The 20,383-nt window shown below is 45.3% G+C and overlaps 1 protein-coding gene and 1 long non-coding RNA gene across 2 annotated transcripts; both read right to left on the bottom strand.

Moving 5' to 3' along the window:
* Window positions 1–2,890: 2,890 nt before the first annotated feature.
* LOC127925640 (uncharacterized) lies at window positions 2,891–3,638 on the bottom strand. Its single transcript, XR_008121687.1, has 3 exons — window positions 3,200–3,638; window positions 3,081–3,120; window positions 2,891–3,002 (listed from the first exon to the last, which is right to left on the bottom strand). It is a non-coding gene; the product is annotated as an uncharacterized LOC127925640 (long non-coding RNA).
* A 2,759-nt stretch (window positions 3,639–6,397) lies between these two features.
* On the bottom strand, window positions 6,398–19,715 carry LOC127925643 (intermembrane lipid transfer protein VPS13C-like). Its single transcript, XM_052510652.1, has 9 exons — window positions 19,564–19,715; window positions 18,988–19,020; window positions 17,176–17,277; window positions 15,192–15,254; window positions 13,468–13,539; window positions 8,109–8,221; window positions 7,637–7,696; window positions 7,443–7,502; window positions 6,398–6,457 (listed from the first exon to the last, which is right to left on the bottom strand). Exons 3-9 carry the CDS (start codon window positions 17,189–17,191, stop codon window positions 6,398–6,400), a joined length of 444 nt encoding a protein of 147 aa, XP_052366612.1. The 5' UTR covers window positions 17,192–17,277; window positions 18,988–19,020; window positions 19,564–19,715.
* Window positions 19,716–20,383: the final 668 nt, after the last annotated feature.

Below are 20,383 nucleotides of genomic sequence, written 5' to 3' on the forward strand. Positions count from 1 at the left end.
GTAATCACTGGATGGTCTGCTGGAATATTTAATTAGAAGTCTGATTATAGACCAGAGTCTGTGTTCACTTGGTCCCGTCTAGCGTCATAATACTGATTTCCTAACTCCCCTGTGTGTTCCTATGTGTGTGTGTGTGTGTGTGTGTGTGTGTGTGTGTGTGTGTGTGTGTGTGTGTGTCGGGGTAATTGTAATACAGGAGGGCTATGCAATATGTATTAATAGCTACTACGCTGGGAAAGCAAACACACCATGTCCACATGAGGAACAGATGGCTGGACGCACCTGGGCCATACCTGGGACACGTGACGGGGGATTTAATCAGGCAGGGAAGAAAACTGTTCACTGATGGGACTAAGTTCCCTATCAGTCTGTACAAACCAATCTATGAGGATCTAATAAACTATGTTCACTGACTGGACCTCTAATAAACTAATCAACCAATCACTGAATGGAGCTCTAATAAACTAATCAACCAATCACTGGATGGAGCTCTAATAAACTAATCAACCAATCACTGAATGGACCTCTAATAAACTAATCAACCAATCTGATCTCTAATAAACTATCAACCAATCACTGACTGGATCTCTAATAAACTATCAACCAATCACTGACTGGACCTCTAACAAACTAATCAACCAATCACTGAATGGAGCTCTAATAAACTAATCAACCAATCACTGAATGGAGCTCTAATAAACTAAGCAACCAATCACTGAATGGAGCTCTAATAAACTAATCAACCAATCACTGAATGGACCTCTAATAAACTAATCAACCAATCACTGACTGGATCTCTAATAAACTAATCAACCAATCACTGAATGGAGCTCTAATAAACTAATCAACCAATCACTGACTGAACATCTAATAAACTAATCAACCAATCACTGAATGGACCTCTAATAAACGAATCAACCAATCACTGAATGGAGCTCTAATAAACTAATCAACCAATCACTGACTGGACCTCTAATAAACTAATCAACCAATCACTGAATGGAGCTCTAATAAACTAATCAACCAATCACTGACTGGATCTCTAATAAACTATCAACCAATCACTGAATGGACCTCTAATAAAACTAATAAACCAATCACTGAATGGACCTCTAATAAACTAATCAACCAATCACTGAATGGAGCTCTAATAAACGAATCAACCAATCACTGACTGGACCTCTAATAAACTAATCAACCAATCACTGAATGGAGCTCTAATAAACGAATCAACCAATCACTGAATGGACTTCTAATAAACTAATCAACCAATCACTGAATGGACTTCTAATAAACTAATCAACCAATCAAATGCTTTTTATAAAGCCCTTTTACATCAGCAGTTGTCCCAAAGTGGCACAGCGAGACCCAGCCGAACACCAACCCATCTAAGGTGTTCTATTTTCAGCAGTGTGGCTGGACGGATGCAGTGCTACTCTGATTCAGACATGTGGCTGGACGGATGCAGTGCTACTCTGATTCAGACATGTGGCTGGACGGATGCAGTGCTACTCTGATTCAGACATGAGGCTGGACGGATGCAGTGCTACTCTGATTCAGACATGTGGCTGGACGGATGCAGTGCTACTCTGATTCAGACATGTGGCTGGACGGATGCAGTGCTACTCTGATTCAGACATGTGGCTGGACGGACGCAGTGCTACTCTGATTCAGACATGTGGCTGGACGGATGCAGTGCTACTCTGATTCAGACATGTGGCTGGACGGATGCAGTGCTACTCTGATTCAGACATGTGGCTGGACGGATGCAGTGCTACTCTGATTCAGACATGAGGCTGGACGGATGCAGTGCTACTCTGATTCAGACATGTGGCTGGACGGACGCAGTGCTACTCTGATTCAGACATGTGGCTGGACGGATGCAGTGCTACTCTGATTCAGACATGTGGCTGGACGGATGCAGTGCTACTCTGATTCAGACATGAGGCTGGACGGATGCAGTGCTACTCTGATTCAGACATGAGGCTGGACGGATGCAGTGCTACTCTGATTCAGACATGAGGCTGGACGGATTCAGTGCTACTCTGATTCAGACATGTGGCTGGACGGATGCAGTGCTACTCTGATTCAGACATGTGGCTGGACGGATGCAGTGCTACTCTGATTCAGACATGTGGCTGGACGGATGCAGTGCTACTCTGATTCAGACATGTGGCTGGACGGATGCAGTGCTACTCTGATTCAGACATGTGGCTGGACGGATGCAGTGCTACTCTGATTCAGACATGTGGCTGGACGGATGCAGTGCTACTCTGATTCAGACATGTGGCTGGACGGATGCAGTGCTACTCTGATTCAGACATGTGGCTGGACGGATGCAGTGCTACTCTGATTCAGACATGTGGCTGGACAGATGCAGTGCTACTCTGATTCAGACATGAGAATAGCTGACGGAAACACTGACTTAGTTACACTTCATTCCAGATGAGAGAACGTCAGACGGCTACGTCTCTCACACACACACACACACACACACACACACACACACACACACACACACACACACACACACACACACACACACACACACACACACACACACACACCTCGTACACACATGCACTCAACCTGAGGCAACTGCCAGCCAGTACCAATTATGCTGTCTGCAGAGCTGAGGAAAGACATTGATCCGTTTATCCGTGATGTGCCTGTGTTTACTCTGCATGACCAGCAACAGTACACACAGACACCTAGAGAAGACCTGAGCAGTCCATCACAGATAACACACACCTAGAGAAGACCTGAGCAGTCCATCACAGATAACACACACCGAGAGAAGATCTGAGCAGTCCATCACAGATAACACACACCGAGAGAAGACCTGAGCAGTCCATTGCAGATAACACACACCTAGAGAAGACCTGAGCAGTCCATCACAGATAACACACACCTAGAGAAGACCTGAGCAGTCCATCGCAGATAACACACACCGAGAGAAGACCTGAGCAGTCCATCACAGATAACACACACCTAGAGAAGACCTGAGCAGTCCATCACAGATAACACACCTAGAGAAGACCTGAGCAGTCCATCACAGATAACACACACCGAGAGAAGACCTGAGCAGTCCATCACAGATAACACACACCGAGAGAAGACCTGAGCAGTCCATCACAGATAACACACACCTAGAGAAGACCTGAGCAGTCCATCACAGATAAACACACCTAGAGAAGACCTGAGCAGTCCATCACAGATAACACACACCTAGAGAAGACCTGAGCAGTCCATCACAGATAACACACACCTAGAGAAGACCTGAGCAGTCCATCACAGATAACACACACCTAGGGAAGACCTGAGCAGTCCATCACAGATAACACACACCTAGAGAAGACCTGAGCAGTTCATCACAGATAACACACACCTAGGGAAGACCTGAGCAGTCCATCACAGATAACACACACCTAGAGAAGACCTGAGCAGTCCATCACAGATAACACACACCTAGAGAAGACCTGAGCAGTCCATCACAGATAACACACACCGAGAGAAGACCTGAGCAGTCCATCACAGATAACACACACTGAGAGAAGACCTGAGCAGTCCATCACAGATAACACACACCGAGAGAAGACCTGAGCAGTCCATCACAGATAACACACACCGAGAGAAGACCTGAGCAGTCCATCACAGATAACACACACAGAGAGAAGACCTGAGCAGTCCATCACAGATAACACACACCTAGAGAAGACCTGAGCAGTCCATCACAGATAACACACACCTAGGCAAGACCTGAGCAGTCCATCACAGATAACACACACCTAGAGTAGACCTGATCCCAGGTAAGGGATTCATCAGTCATGAGGACAATATGATCAGACCACACCCCACTGGAGACAATATGATCAGACCACACCCCACTGGAGACAATATGATCAGACCACACCCCACTGGAGACAATATGATCAGACCACACCCACTGGAGACAATATGATCAGACCACACCACACAATATGATCAGACCACACCACACAATATGATCAGACCACACCACACTGGAGACAATATGATCAGACCACACCCCACTGGAGACAATATGATCAGACCACACCACACTGGAGACAATATGATCAGACCACACCCCACTGACAATATGATCAGACCACACCACACAATATGATCAGACCACACCACACTGGAGACAATATGATCAGACCACACCCCACTGGAGACAATATGATCAGACCACACCACACAATATGATCAGACCACACAATATGATCAGACCACACCCCACTGGAGACAATATGATCAGACCACACCACACAATATGATCAGACCACACCACACGATATGATCAGACCACACACGATATGATCAGACCACACAATATGACAGACCACACAATATGATCAGACCACACAATATGATCAGACCACACAATATGATCAGACCACACAATATGATCAGACCACACAATATGATCAGACCACACAATATGATCAGACCACACAATATGATCAGACCACACAATATGATCAGACCACACAATATGATCAGACCACACCCCACTGGAGACAATATATGTTCCTGATCAAGACAGAGAGGGTCATTACCACTATCTCTTCCTGATAAAGACAGAGGGTCATTACCACTATCTCTTCCTAATAAAGACAGAGAGGGTCATTACCACTATCTCTTCCTGATAAAGACAGACAGGGTCATTACCACTATCTCTTCCTGATAAAGACAGAGAGGTGCATTACCACTATCTCTTCCTGATAAAGACAGAGAGGGTCATTACCACCATCTCTTCCTGATAAAGACAGAGGGGTCATTACCACTATCTCTTCCTGATAAAGACAGAGGGGTTCATTACCACTAACACTTCTTGATAAAGACAACAGGTGCATTACCACTATCTCTTCCTGATAAAGACAGAGAGGGTCATTACCACTATCTCTTCCTGATAAAGACAGAGGGTCATTACCACTATCTCTTCCTGATAAAGACAGAGAGGGTCATTACCACTATCTCTTCCTGATAAAGACAGAGGGGTTCATTACCACTATCACTTCCTGATAAAGACAGAGAGGTTCATTACCACTATCACTTCCTGATAAAGACAGAGGGTTCATTACCACTATCACTTCCTGATAAAGACAGAGGGTTCATTACCACTATCACTTCCTGATAAAGACAGAGAGGTTCATTACCACTATCTCTTCCTGATAAAGACAGAGGGGTTCATTACCACTATCACTTCCTGATAAAGACAGGGGTTCATTACCACTATCACTTCCTGATAAAGACAGAAGGGTCATTACCACTATCTCTTGCTGATAAAGACAGAGAGGTCATTACCACTATCTCTTCCTGATAAAGACAGAGAGGGTCATTACCACTATCTCTTCCTGAAAAAGACAGAGAGGGTCATTACCAGTATATCTTCCTGATAAAGACAGAGAGGGTCATTACCAGTATCTCTTCCTGATAAAGACAGAGAGGGTCATTACCACTATCTCTTCCTGATAAAGACAGAGAGGGTCATTACCACTATCTCTTCCTGATAAAGACAGAGGGTCATTACCACTATCTCTTCCTGATAAAGACAGAGAGGGTCATTACCACTATCTCTTCCTGATAAAGACAGAGAGGTGCATTACCACTATCTCTTCCTGATAAAGACATAGAGGGTCATTACCACCATCTCTTCCTGATAAAGACAGAGGGTCATTACCACTACTGATAAAGACAGAGGGTTCATTACCACTAACACTTCTTGATAAAGACAACAGTGCATTACCACTATCTCTTCCTGATAAAGACAGAGAGGGTCATTACCACTATCTCTTCCTGATAAAGACAGAGGGTCATTACCACTATCTCTTCCTGATAAAGACAGAGAGGGTCATTACCACTATCTCTTCCTGATAAAGACAGAGGGGTTCATTACCACTATCACTTCCTGATAAAGACAGAGAGGTTCATTACCACTATCACTTCCTGATAAAGACAGAGGGTTCATTACCACTATCACTTCCTGATAAAGACAGAGGGGTTCATTACCACTATCACTTCCTGATAAAGACAGAGAGGTTCATTACCACTATCTCTTCCTGATAAAGACAGAGGGTTCATTACCACTATCACTTCCTGATAAAGACAGAGGGTTCATTACCACTATCACTTCCTGATAAAGACAGAGAGGGTCATTACCACTATCTCTTGCTGATAAAGACAGAGAGGTCATTACCACTATCTCTTCCTGATAAAGACAGAGAGGGTCATTACCACTATCTCTTCCTGATAAAGACAGAGAGGGTCATTACCACTATCTCTTCCTGATAAAGACAGAGAGGGTCATTACCAGTATCTCTTCCTGATAAAGACAGAGAGGGTCATTACCAGTATCTCTTCCCAGGAGCCTTTATAGAAGATGGGACTGTTGACGTTCCAGTAGGCGCACAGACATTCCAAACCGGCCCAGCTGGAAACAGAGAGAGGACATGAAGTCAACAGAGAGAGAACATGAAGTCAACAGAGAGAGGACAGGAAGTCAACAGAGAGAGGACAGGAAGTCAACAGAGAGAGGACAGGAAGTCAACAGAGAGAGGACAGGAAGTCAACAGAGAGAGGACAGGAAGTCAACAGAGAGAGGACAGGAAGTCAACAGAGAGAGGACAGGAAGTCAACAGAGAGAGGACAGGAAGTCAACAGAGAGAGGACAGGAAGTCAACAGAGAGAGGACAGGAAGTCAACAGAGAGGACAGGAAGTCAACAGGACAGGAAGTCAACAGAGAGAGGACAGGAAGTCAACAGAGAGAGGACAGGAAGTCAACAGAGAGAGGACAGGAAGTCAACAGAGAGAGGACAGGAAGTCAACAGAGAGGACAGGAAGTCAACAGAGAGAGGACAGGAAGTCAACAGAGAGGACAGGAAGTCAACAGAGAGAGGACAGGAAGTCAACAGAGAGAGGACAGGAAGTCAACAGAGAGAGGACAGGAAGTCAACTGGGCACTGGGTCACATCAACAATGTCACCCCAACGTTACAAATCAACAACATACAGCACAGCTTTGCCCTGAAATCTGTCAGTCCTTCCATGAATGAGCTGTATGAGCTACAGACTGTGTTACCACAGTGGCAGTGTTACCTTGGAGCAGAATGACGAGAGGTCACAACAACATGTATTAATTTAACCCCAAACCGGCTGTTACCTTGGAGCAGAATGACGAGAGATTACATCAACATGTATTAATTTAACCCCAAACCGGCTGTTACCTTGGAGCAGAATGACGAGAGGTCACAACAACATGTATTAATTTAACCCCAAACCGGCTGTTACCTTGGAGCAGAATGACGAGAGGTCACCTCAACATGTAGTAATTTAACCCCAAACCAGCTGTTACCTTGGAGCAGAATGACGAGAGGTCACATCAACATGTATTCATTTAACCCCAAACCGGCTGTTACCTTGTAGATGATCCTGGCTGCCTCGTTCAGAATACACGACTTCCAGTTCTCATCGGTCGTCTACAAACAAAATTCACAAGACAAAATGAACGAGCAGAACGACTGATATTAGAAAGACTCGTCACATCTTGTCAACCAGTGTGTGTGTGTGTGTGTGTGTGTGTGTGTGTGTGTGTGTGTGTGTGTGTGTGTACCTGTAGACTCAGCTCAGCCAGGGTGACTCCCATAGAGAGGGGCTGCTGGGGGTCTAATATCTGGAACACACAAACCACAGAGACAATCACACAACTTCCCATAGTGCACTGGGAGACAGGAAGTACTAGGAAAGGATGTGAGGAAATGAGACAAGGAGAGATGACGAAAACAGACAAGAAGAGTAAGTGTTGGAGGTAACGAGACAAGGAGAGAAGAGGTGAGGAAAGGAGACTAGGAGATGAGGTGAGGAAATGAGAGGAAGGAAAAGAGACAAGGAGGAGGAGGTGAGGAGAGGAGTTGAGGAGACAAGGATATGAGGTGAGGAGGAAAAAAAGAGAGGTGAGGAAAGGAGATGAGGAAAGAAGAGAATGAAAGGAGGTGAGGAAAGGATATAGGAGAGGTGAGGAAAGGAGAGAAAGAGATAGGAGGCTGTGAGAGGAGGAGTATTGTCCCCCAGCTCTAGAAACTAACATCGTCCTCATATCTGATATGGATGCTGGTGATCTTGACTTGCAGGTTCTTGATGACTTGCGTGGCCAGCTTCTCAGCAAACGTGTCCTTCTTCTCATCTTTCTGAGGCTTTTCTGAAATGACCAGGACAAGCTACTCAGGCAGCTGATAATGACCAGGACAAGCTACTCAGGCAGCTGATAATGACCAGGACAAGCTACTCAGGCAGCTGATAATGACCAGGACAAGCTACTCAGGCAGCTGATAATGACCAGGACAAGCTACTCAGGCAGCTGATAATGACCAGAACAAGCTACTCAGGCAGCTGATAATGACCAGGACAAGCTACTCAGGCAGCTGATAATGACCAGGACAAGCTACTCAGGCAGCTGATAATGACCAGAACAAGCTACTCAGGCAGCTGATAATGACCAGAACAAGCTACTCAGGCAGCTGATAATGACCAGGACAAGCTACTCAGGCAGCTGATAGTGACCAAGGACAAGCTACTCAGGCAGCTGATAATGACCAGGACAAGCTACTCAGGCAGCTGATAACGACCAGGACAAGCTACTCAGGCAGCTGATAATGACCAGAACAAGCTACTCAGGCAGCTGATAATGACCAGGACAAGCTACTCAGGCAGCTGATAATGACCAGGACAAGCTACTCAGGCAGCTGATAATGACCAGGACAAGCTACTCAGGCAGCTGATAATGACCAGGACAAGCTACTCAGGCAGCTGATAATGACCAGGACAAGCTACGCAGGCAGCTGATAATGACCAGAACAAGCTACTCAGGCAGCTGATAATGACCAGAACAAGCTACTCAGGCAGCTGATAATGACCAGGACAAGCTACTCAGGCAGCTGATAATGACCAGAACAAGCTACTCAGGCAGCTGATAATGACCAGGACAAGCTACTCAGGCAGCTGATAATGACCAGGACAAGCTACTCAGGCAGCTGATAATGACCAGAACAAGCTACTCAGGCAGCTGATAATGACCAGGACAAGCTACTCAGGCAGCTGATAATGACCAGAACAAGCTACTCAGGCAGCTGATAATGACCAGGACAAGCTACTCAGGCAGCTGATAATGACCAGGACAAGCTACTCAGGCAGCTGATAATGACCAGGACAAGCTACTCAGGCAGCTGATAATGACCAGGACAAGCTACTCAGGCAGCTGATAATGACCAGGACAAGCTACTCAGGCAGCTGATAATGACCAGAACAAGCTACTCAGGCAGCTGATAATGACCAGGACAAGCTACTCAGGCAGCTGATAATGACCAGAACAAGCTACTCAGGCAGCTGATAATGACCAGGACAAGCTACTCAGGCAGCTGATAATGACCAGGACAAGCTACTCAGGCAGCTGATAATGACCAGGACAAGCTACTCAGGCAGCTGATAATGACCAGGACAAGCTACTCAGGCAGCTGATAATGACAAGGACAAGCTACTCAGGCAGCTGATAATGACCAGGACAAGCTACTCAGGCAGCTGATAATGACCAGGACAAGCTACTCAGGCAGCTGATAATGACCAGAACAAGCTACTCAGGCAGCTGATAATGACCAGAACAAGCTACTCAGGCAGCTGATAATGACCAGAACAAGCTACTCAGGCAGCTGATAATGACCAGAACAAGCTACTCAGGCAGCTGATAATGACCAGAACAAGCTACTCAGGCAGCTGATAATGACCAGAACAAGCTACTCAGGCAGCTGATAATGACCAGAACAAGCTACTCAGGCAGCTGATAATGACCAGGACAAGCTACTCAGGCAGCTGATAATGACCAGGACAAGCTACTCAGGCAGCTGATAATGACCAGGACAAGCTACTCAGGCAGCTGATAATGACCAGAACAAGCTACTCAGGCAGCTGATAATGACCAGGACAAGCTACTCAGGCAGCTGATAATGACCAGGACAAGCTACTCAGGCATCTGATAATGACCAGGACAAGCTACTCAGGCAGCTGATAATGACCAGGACAAGCTACTCAGGCAGCTGATAATGACCAGAACAAGCTACGCAGGCAGCTGATAATGACCAGAACAAGCTACTCAGGCAGCTGATAATGACCAGAACAAGCTACTCAGGCAGCTGATAATGACCAGGACAAGCTACTCAGGCAGCTGATAATGACCAGGACAAGCTACTCAGGCAGCTGATAATGACCAGGACAAGCTACTCAGGCAGCTGATAATGACCAGGACAAGCTACTCAGGCAGCTAATAATGACCAGGACAAGCTACTCAGGCAGCTGATAATGACCAGGACAAGCTACTCAGGCAGCTGATAATGACCAGAACAAGCTACTCAGGCAGCTGATAATGACCAGGACAAGCTACTCAGGCAGCTGATAATGACCAGGACAAGCTACTCAGGCAGCTGATAATGACCAGAACAAGCTACTCAGGCAGCTGATAATGACCAGAACAAGCTACTCAGGCAGCTGATAATGACCAGAACAAGCTACTCAGGCAGCTGATAATGACCAGGACAAGCTACTCAGGCAGCTGATAATGACCAGGACAAGCTACTCAGGCAGCTGATAATGACCAGGACAAGCTACTCAGGCAGCTGATAATGACCAGAACAAGCTACTCAGGCAGCTGATAATGACCAGGACAAGCTACTCAGACAGCTGATAATGACCAGGACAAGCTACTCAGGCAGCTGATAATGACCAGAACAAGCTACTCAGGCAGCTGATAATGACCAGAACAAGCTACTCAGGCAGCTGATAATGACCAGGACAAGCTACTCAGGCAGCTGATAATGACCAGGACAAGCTACTCAGGCAGCTGATAATGACCAGAACAAGCTACTCAGGCAGCTGATAATGACCAGGACAAGCTACTCAGGCAGCTGATAATGACCAGGACAAGCTACTCAGGCAGCTGATAATGACCAGGACAAGCTACTCAGGCAGCTGATAATGACCAGGACAAGCTACTCAGGCAGCTGATAATGACCAGGACAAGCTACTCAGGCAGCTGATAATGACCAGAACAAGCTACTCAGGCAGCTGATAATGACCAGGACAAGCTACTCAGGCAGCTGATAATGACCAGGACAAGCTACTCAGGCAGCTGATAATGACCAGGACAAGCTACTCAGGCAGCTGATAATGACCAGGACAAGCTACTCAGGCAGCTGATAATGACCAGAACAAGCTACTCAGGCAGCTGATAATGACCAGAACAAGCTACTCAGGCAGCTGATAATGACCAGAACAAGCTACTCAGGCAGCTGATAATGACCAGAACAAGCTACTCAGGCAGCTGATAATGACCAGAACAAGCTACACAGGCAGCTGATAATGACCAGAACAAGCTACTCAGGCAGCTGATAATGACCAGGACAAGCTACGCAGGCAGCTGATAATGACCAGAACAAGCTACTCAGGCAGCTGATAATGACCAGGACAAGCTACTCAGGCAGCTGATAATGACCAGGACAAGCTACTCAGGCAGCTGATAATGACCAGGACAAGCTACTCAGGCAGCTGATAATGACCAGAACAAGCTACTCGGGCAGCTGATAATGACCAGAACAAGCTACTCGGGCAGCTGATAATGACCAGAACAAGCTACTCGGGCAGCTGATAATGACCAGGACAAGCTACTCAGGCAGCTGATAATGACCAGAACAAGCTACTCAGGCAGCTGATAATGACCAGAACAAGCTACTCAGGCAGCTGATAATGACCAGAACAAGCTACGCAGGCAGCTGATAATGACCAGAACAAGCTACTCAGGCAGCTGATAATGACCAGGACAAGCTACTCAGGCAGCTGATAATGACCAGGACAAGCTACTCAGGCAGCTGATAATGACCAGAACAAGCTACTCAGGCAGCTGATAATGACCAGGACAAGCTACTCAGGCAGCTGATAATGACCAGGACAAGCTACTCAGGCAGCTGATAATGACCAGAACAAGCTACTCAGGCAGCTGATAATGACCAGGACAAGCTACTCAGGCAGCTGATAATGACCAGGACAAGCTACTCAGGCAGCTGATAATGACCAGGACAAGCTACTCAGGCAGCTGATAATGACCAGAACAAGCTACTCGGGCAGCTGATAATGACCAGAACAAGCTACTCGGGCAGCTGATAATGACCAGGACAAGCTACTCGGGCAGCTGATAATGACCAGGACAAGCTACTCAGGCAGCTGATAATGACCAGAACAAGCTACTCAGGCAGCTGATAATGACCAGAACAAGCTACTCAGGCAGCTGATAATGACCAGAACAAGCTACTCAGGCAGCTGATAATGACCAGAACAAGCTACTCAGGCAGCTGATAATGACCAGGACAAGCTACTCAGGCAGCTGATAATGACCAGGACAAGCTACTCAGGCAGCTGATAATGACCAGGACAAGCTACTCAGGCAGCTGATAATGACCAGGACAAGCTACTCAGGCAGCTGATAATGACCAGGACAAGCTACTCAGGCAGCTGATAATGACCAGGACAAGCTACTCAGGCAGCTGATAATGACCAGGACAAGCTACTCAGGCAGCTGATAATGACCAGGACAAGCTACTCAGGCAGCTGATAATGACCAGAACAAGCTACTCAGGCAGCTGATAATGACCAGAACAAGCTACTCAGGCAGCTGATAATGACCAGAACAAGCTACTCAGGCAGCTGATAATGACCAGAACAAGCTACTCAGGCAGCTGATAATGACCAGAACAAGCTACTCAGGCAGCTGATAATGACCAGAACAAGCTACTCAGGCAGCTGATAATGACCAGAACAAGCTACTCAGGCAGCTGATAATGACCAGAACAAGCTACTCAGGCAGCTGATAATGACCAGGACAAGCTACTCAGGCAGCTGATAATGACCAGGACAAGCTACTCAGGCAGCTGATAATGACCAGGACAAGCTACTCAGGCAGCTGATAATGAACAGAACAAGCTACTCAGGCAGCTGATAATGACCAGAACAAGCTACTCGGGCAGCTGATAATGACCAGGACAAGCTACTCAGGCAGCTGATAATGACCAGGACAAGCTACTCAGGCAGCTGATAATGACCAGAACAAGCTACTCAGGCAGCTGATAATGACCAGAACAAGCTACTCAGGCAGCTGATAATGACCAGAACAAGCTACTCAGGCAGCTGATAATGACCAGAACAAGCTACTCAGGCAGCTGATAATGAACAGAACAAGCTACTCAGGCAGCTGATAATGACCAGGACAAGCTACTCAGGCAGCATATAATGACCAGAACAAGCTACTCAGGCAGCTTTGGAAGATTTAAGATCATGTATTTTGGTCAAAACTACTGTCACAACACACAATCACATTGACGATCACAATCACGCAACGCACGTACCCACCTTGTTTGTTTTCATGGCGTTTTAAAGATTTTAGACTCTTAAAGCCTTTTTTGTGTTTTTTAATCTTAAATCCTTGATGATTAACGCAGCATTAACAGAGGAAGAGCTGTTAGTGGATAGTCAGTGCAACAGTGACATGACAACCAGACATCAGAGCATGCAGAACGGGTTGAAGACAAAGAAAACAACAGTGACAACCAGACATCAGAGCATGCAGAACAGGTTGAAGACAAAGAAAACAACAGTGACAACCAGACATCAGAGCATGCAGAACAGGTTGAAGACAAAGAAAACAACAGTGACAACCAGACATCAGAGCAGGTTGCCTGACGGGTCCACTACAGAACAGAACCCAATGCCTGACTGGTCCACTACAGAACAGAACCTAATGCCTGACTGGTCCACTACAGAACAGAACCTAATGCCTGACTGGTCCACTACAGAACAGAACCTAATGCCTGACTGGTCCACTACAGAACAGAACCTAATGCCTGACTGGTCCACTACAGAACAGAACCTAATGCCTGACTGGTCCACTACAGAACAGAACCTAATGCCTGGCTGGTCCACTACAGAACAGAACCTAATGCCTGGCTGGTCCACTACAGAACAGAACCTAATGCCTGACTGGTCCACTACAGAACAGAACCTAATGCCTGACTGGTCCACTACAGAACAGAACCTAATGCCTGACTGGTCCAGAACAGAACAGAACCTAATGCCTGACTGGTCCACCACAGAACAGAACCTAATGCCTGGCTGGTCCACTACAGAACAGAACCTAATGCCTGACTGGACCACTACAGAACAGAACCTAATGCCTGACTGGTCCACTACAGAACAGAACCTAATGCCTGACTGGTCCACTACAGAACAGAACCTAATGCCTGACTGGTCCACTACAGAACAGAACCTAATGCCTGACTGGTCCACTACAGAACAGAACCTAATGCCTGACTGGTCCACTACAGAACAGAACCTAATGCCTGACTGGTCCACTACAGAACAGAACCTAATGCCTGACTGGTCCACTACATTATAGAACAGAACCTAATGCCTGACTGGTCCACTACAGAACAGAACCTAATGCCTGACTGGTCCACTACAGAACAGAACCTAATGCCTGACTGGTCCACTACTGAACAGAACAGAACCTAATGCCTGGCTGGTACAGAACAGAACCTAATGCCTGACTGGTCCACTACAGAACAGAACAGAACCTAATGCCTGACTGGTCCACTACAGAACAGAACCTAATGCCTGACTGGTCCACTACAGAACCTAATGCCTGACTGGTCTACTACAGAACAGAACAGAACCTAATGCCTGACTGGTCCACTACAAAACAGAACCTAATGCCTGGCTGGTCCACTACAGAACAGAACAGAACCTAATGCCTGACTGGTCCACTACAGAACAGAACCTAATGCCTGACTGGTCCACTACAGAACAGAACCTAATGCCTGACTGGTCCACTACAGAACAGAACCTAATGCCTGACTGGTCCACTACAGAACAGAACCTAATGCCTGACTGGTCCACTACAGAACAGAACCTAATGCCTGACTGGTCCACTACAGAACAGAACCTAATGCCTGACTGGTCCACTACAGAACAGAACCTAATGCCTGACTGGTCCAGAACAGAACAGAACCTAATGCCTGACTGGACCACTACTGAACAGAACCTAATGCCTGACTGGTCCACTGCAGAACAGAACCTACCATGCTGAGGCTCCTTATACACAACACTTTCCAGATTAAACAGCAGCTCTCCCGTCTGAGAGTCTACGTGTCCCGTGAGGTGAGCAGCACAAGGTAGAGAGAGAGAGCAGTGGTCAGACTAAATCAGACTGTCACACTGTAATGTCAGTCCACTAGTTTAACTCCTCACCTCTGTGATGTCAGTCCACTAGTTTAACTCCTCACCTCTGTGATGTCAGTCCACTAGTTTAACTCCTCACCTCTGTGATGTCAGTCCACTAGTTTAACTCCTCACCTCTGTGATGTCAGTCCACTAGTTTAACTCCTCACCTCTGTGATGTCAGTCCACTAGTTTAACTCCTCACCTCTGTGATGTCAGTCCACTAGTTTATCTCCTCACCTCTGTGATGTCAGTCCACTAGTTTAACTCCTCACCTCTGTGATGTCAGTCCACTAGTTTAACTCCTCACCTCTGTGATGTCAGTCCACTAGTTTAACTCCTCACCTCTGTGATGTCAGTCCACTAGTTTAACTCCTCACCTCTGTGATGTCAGTCCACTAGTTTAACTCCTCACCTCTGTGATGTCAGTCCACTAGTTTAACTCCTCACCTCTGTGATGTCAGTCCACTAGTTTAACTCCTCACCTCTGTGATGTCAGTCCACTAGTTTAACTCCTCACCTCTGTGATGTCAGTCCACTAGTTTAACTCCTCACTTCTGTGATGTCAGTCCACTAGTTTAACTCCTCACCTCTGTGATGTCAGTCCACTAGTTTAACTCCTCACCTCTGTGATGTCAGTCCACTAGTTTAACTCCTCACCTCTGTGATGTCAGTCCACTAGTTTAACTCCTCACCTCTGTGATGTCAGTCCACTAGTTTAACTCCTCACCTCTGTGATGTCAGTCCACTAGTTTAACTCCTCACCTCTGTGATGTCAGTCCACTAGTTTAACTCCTCACCTCTGTGATGTCAGTCCACTAGTTTAACTCCTCACCTCTGTGATGTCAGTCCACTAGTTTAACTCCTCACCTCTGTGATGTCAGTCCACTAGTTTAACTCCTCACCTCTGTGATGTCAGTCCACTAGTTTAACTCCTCACCTCTGTGATGTCAGTCCACTAGTTTAACTCCTCACCTCTGTGATGTCAGTCCACTAGTTTAACTCCTCACCTCTGTGATGTCAGTCCACTAGTTTAACTCCTCACCTCTGATGTCAGTCCACTAGTTTAACTCTCACCTCTGTGATGTCAGTCCACTAGTTTAACTCCTCACCTCTGTGATGTCAGTCCACTAGTTTAACTCCTCACCTCTGTGATGTCAGTCCACTAGTTTAACTCCTCACCTCTGTGATGTCAGTCCACTAGTTTAACTCCTCACCTCTGTGATGTCAGTCCACTAGTTTAACTCCTCACCTCTGTGATGTCAGTCCACTAGTTTAACTCCTCACCTCTGTGATGTCAGTCCACTAGTTTAACTCCTCACCTCTGTGATGTCAGTCCACTAGTTTAACTCCTCACCTCTGTGATGTCAGTCCACTAGTTTAACTCCTCACCTCTGTGATGTCAGTCCACTAGTTTAACTCCTCACCTCTGTGATGTCAGTCCACTAGTTTAACTCCTCACCTCTGTGATGTCAGTCCACTAGTTTAACTCCTCACCTCTGATGTCAGTCCACTAGTTTAACTCCTCACCACTGTGATGTCAGTCCACTAGTTTAACTCCTCACCTCTGTGATGTCAGTCCACTAGTTTAACTCCTCACCTCTGTGATGTCAGTCCACTAGTTTAACTCCTCACCTCTGTGATGTCAGTCCACTAGTTTAACTCCTCACCTCTGTGATGTCAGTCCACTAGTTTAACTCCTCACCTCTGTGATGTCAGTCCACTAGTTTAACTCCTCACCTCTGTGATGTCAGTCCACTAGTTTAACTCCTCACCTCTGTGATGTCAGTCCACTAGTTTAACTCCTCACCTCTGTGATGTCAGTCCACTAGTTTAACTCCTCACCTCTGCGAGCAGCCATCAGTAGCGCCTCCTCAATGCGCTGCAGCTCCTTCTGCTTGGCCTCCTGCTGGTAACGCTCCTCCTTCGCGGCGTCATACTTTATCGCTTTGAAACAACACACCACGGGCCATAGTTAATAAACACAACGGGTGTTGGAATTACAATATTCAGAGCTTCTGGTGATGTTTGGTACTTAAATCACTTTGAACAAGACAACATGGTTTCATAGTGGATACACAGAACAAGACTACATGGTTTCATAGTGGATACACAGAACAAGACAACATGGTTTCATAGTGGATACACAGAACAAGACAACATGGTTTCATAGTGGATACACAGAACAAGACAACATGGTTTCATAGTGGATACACAGAACAAGACAACATGGTTTCATAGTGGATACACAGAACAAGACAACATGGTTTCATAGTGGATACACAGAACAAGACAACATGGTTTCATAGTGGATACACATAGTTCTGCTGGTTTTCATATCAACTTTCTTTCATTGTCAAGAAACCAAAGGCACAATCCCAGTCATATTAACAACCCATGATAGTTGATAATCCCAGTCATATTAACAACCCATGATAGTTGTTGATAATCCCAGTCATATTAACAACCCATGATAGTTGTTGATAATCCCAGTCATATTAACAACCCATGATAGTTGTTGATAATCCCAATCATATTAACAACCCATGATAGTTGATAATCCCAGTCATATTAACAACCCATGATAGTTGTTGATAATCCCAGTCATATTAACAACCCATGATAGTTGATAATCCCAGTCATATTAACAACCCATGATAGTTGTTGATAATCCCAGTCATATTAACAACCCATGATAGTTGATAATCCCAGTCATTGGAGCTGGAGGGACAGATAATGATTTAAAGAGGATATACAGGTACCGTAATACTGTCATTGTGTCAGTATTCAGTATTCAGCTATTCATTTTATTTTAAATCAAAATGTGTTCTCAAGACAAAACCTTGTATAACTGTCATTGTGTTAGTATCTGACTTAACTATTCATGTGTTCTCAAGACAAAACCTTGCGATCGAAAACAGGTCACCCAACAACGACAAAAAACAGTCTGGAGAAGCTCAGAAGATTCCAGAATAAAACCCACAATACAAACCATTCTAATTACTACAGTACCAGTGTTGAATCATCAAGCTGAAACGACTAGCGGTATAGTCTGGTTCTGGGGAGATACTGGTCGTGGAGGTTTTAATTCCAGCCCCTCACTAAGACACCGAATTTAAATAAATCAAATGAAGGTATTTCAGTCTGGGCCATGATTCGCTGATACAGTTGTGTTACTGCAGGGCTGGAACAAAAGCCTGCAGAGTCAGTCAGTCAGTCAGTCAGTCAGTCAGTCAGTCAGTCAGTCAGTCAGTCAGTCAGTCAGTCAGTCAGTCAGTCAGTCAGTCACTCTCTCTCTCTCTCTCTCTCTCTCTCTCTCTCTCTCTCTCTCTCTCTCTCTCTCTCTCTCTCTCTCTCTCTCTCTCTCTCTCTCTCTCTCTCTCTCTCTCTCTCTCTCTCTCTCTCTCTCTCTCTCTCTCTCTCTCTCTCTCTCTCTCTCTCTCTCTCTCTCTCTCTCTCTCTCTCTCTCTCTCTCTCTCTCTCTCTCTCTCTCTCTCTCTCTCTCTCTCTCTCTCTCTCTCTCTCTCTCTCTCTCTCTCTCAGCAGTTGGAGAACCCAGTGTTAAACAAAGGAGAAAGAGGACATTCACAGAGTCCAGAGAGAGACTTGATTGGTCTCAGTTCACCACCCTGAACCCAGACTGGAGGATCCTCTTACCATTGTATGGACATGTACGTAACTGAGACACAGCTGAAACACAGATAGCGCCGTTGAAATAGATCTTCCTAAGGAGTGTTGATGACTGGAGGCCACTGTAACTCATTCTAGTACAGGACATTATTACAGTGGCTTTAACAGTCATCATGACAGTGTTTAGTGGCATAACAGTCTACAGGACATTATTACAAGTCTTATAATCAAGTGTCACAAATCTTAAAGAGTGTTGTTATGAATCAATGCATGACACTGGCATTGTAAGGGCTAGATGTAGGCCAACACTAAATAATTTGGAATCCTTTAGAATCATTTAGAATCATTTGGATTGATTTGGAATCTTTTAGATTCATTTGTAATAATTTGGAATCCTTTGGAATCCTTTGGAATCATTTGGAATCCTTTGGAATCCTTTACAATCATTTAGAATCATTTGGATTGATTTGGATTGATTTGGAATCTTTTAGATTCATTTGTAATAATTTGGAATCCTTTGGAATCCTTTGGAATCCTTTGGAATCATTTGGAATCATTTAGAGCCATAGAACACAAAGAAAGAGAGTATAAACGGTTCCTTACTTGCTCCAGGAACCACCAGCAGATAGAGACCATCTAACGTTGCAACTACAGCATCATTGTACAAGTTCTTCCAAGGGATCTTCAATGTCAGTTTTCCTGAAAAACAACAAGGTCCTCAAGTCAAAGGGAAGTCAAGAAGATACAATAACATCTGAGTTATTTAATAACCTTACCTCATGGTGTTCTGTATGATCTAACTACAATAACCTTACCTCATGGTATTCTGTATGATCTAACTACAATAACCTTACCTCATGGTGTTCTGTATGATCTAACTACAATAATATCTGAGTTATTTAATAACCTTACCTCATGGTGTTCTGTATGATCTAACTACAATAACCTTACCTCATGGTGTTCTGTATGATCTAACTACAATAACCTTACCTCATGGTGTTCTGTATGATCTAACTACAATAACCTTACCTCATGGTGTTCTGTATGATCTAACTACAATAACCTTACCTCATGGTGTTCTGTATGATCTAACTACAATAACCTTACCTCATGGTGTTCTGTATGATCTAACTACAATAACCTTACCTCATGGTATTCTGTATGATCTAACTACAATAACCTTACCTCATGGTGTTCTGTATGATCTAACTACAATAACCTTACCTCATGGTGTTCTGTATGATCTAACTACAATAACATCTGAGTTATTTAATAACCTTACCTCATGGTGTTCTGTATGATCTAACTACAATAACCTTACCTCATGGTGTTCTGTATGATCTAACTACAATAACCTTACCTCATGGTGTTCTGTATGATCTAACTACAATAACCTTACCTCATGGTGTTCTGTATGATCTAA

The sequence above is a fragment of the Oncorhynchus keta genome, unplaced genomic scaffold, assembly GCF_023373465.1.
Source record: "Oncorhynchus keta strain PuntledgeMale-10-30-2019 unplaced genomic scaffold, Oket_V2 Un_contig_6005_pilon_pilon, whole genome shotgun sequence".
Lineage (NCBI taxonomy): Eukaryota > Metazoa > Chordata > Actinopteri > Salmoniformes > Salmonidae > Oncorhynchus > Oncorhynchus keta.

Bases quoted from the DNA above. Each gene is read 5' to 3' on its own strand.
- LOC127925643 (XM_052510652.1), bottom strand. The intron at 8,222-13,467 runs GTGGGTACGTGC...TGGTCATTTCAG, and splicing joins ACGCCATGAAAACAAACAAG to AAAAGCCTCAGAAAGATGAG. The intron at 7,503-7,636 runs GTACACACACAC...TTTTGTTTGTAG, and splicing joins TGGCTGAGCTGAGTCTACAG to ACGACCGATGAGAACTGGAA.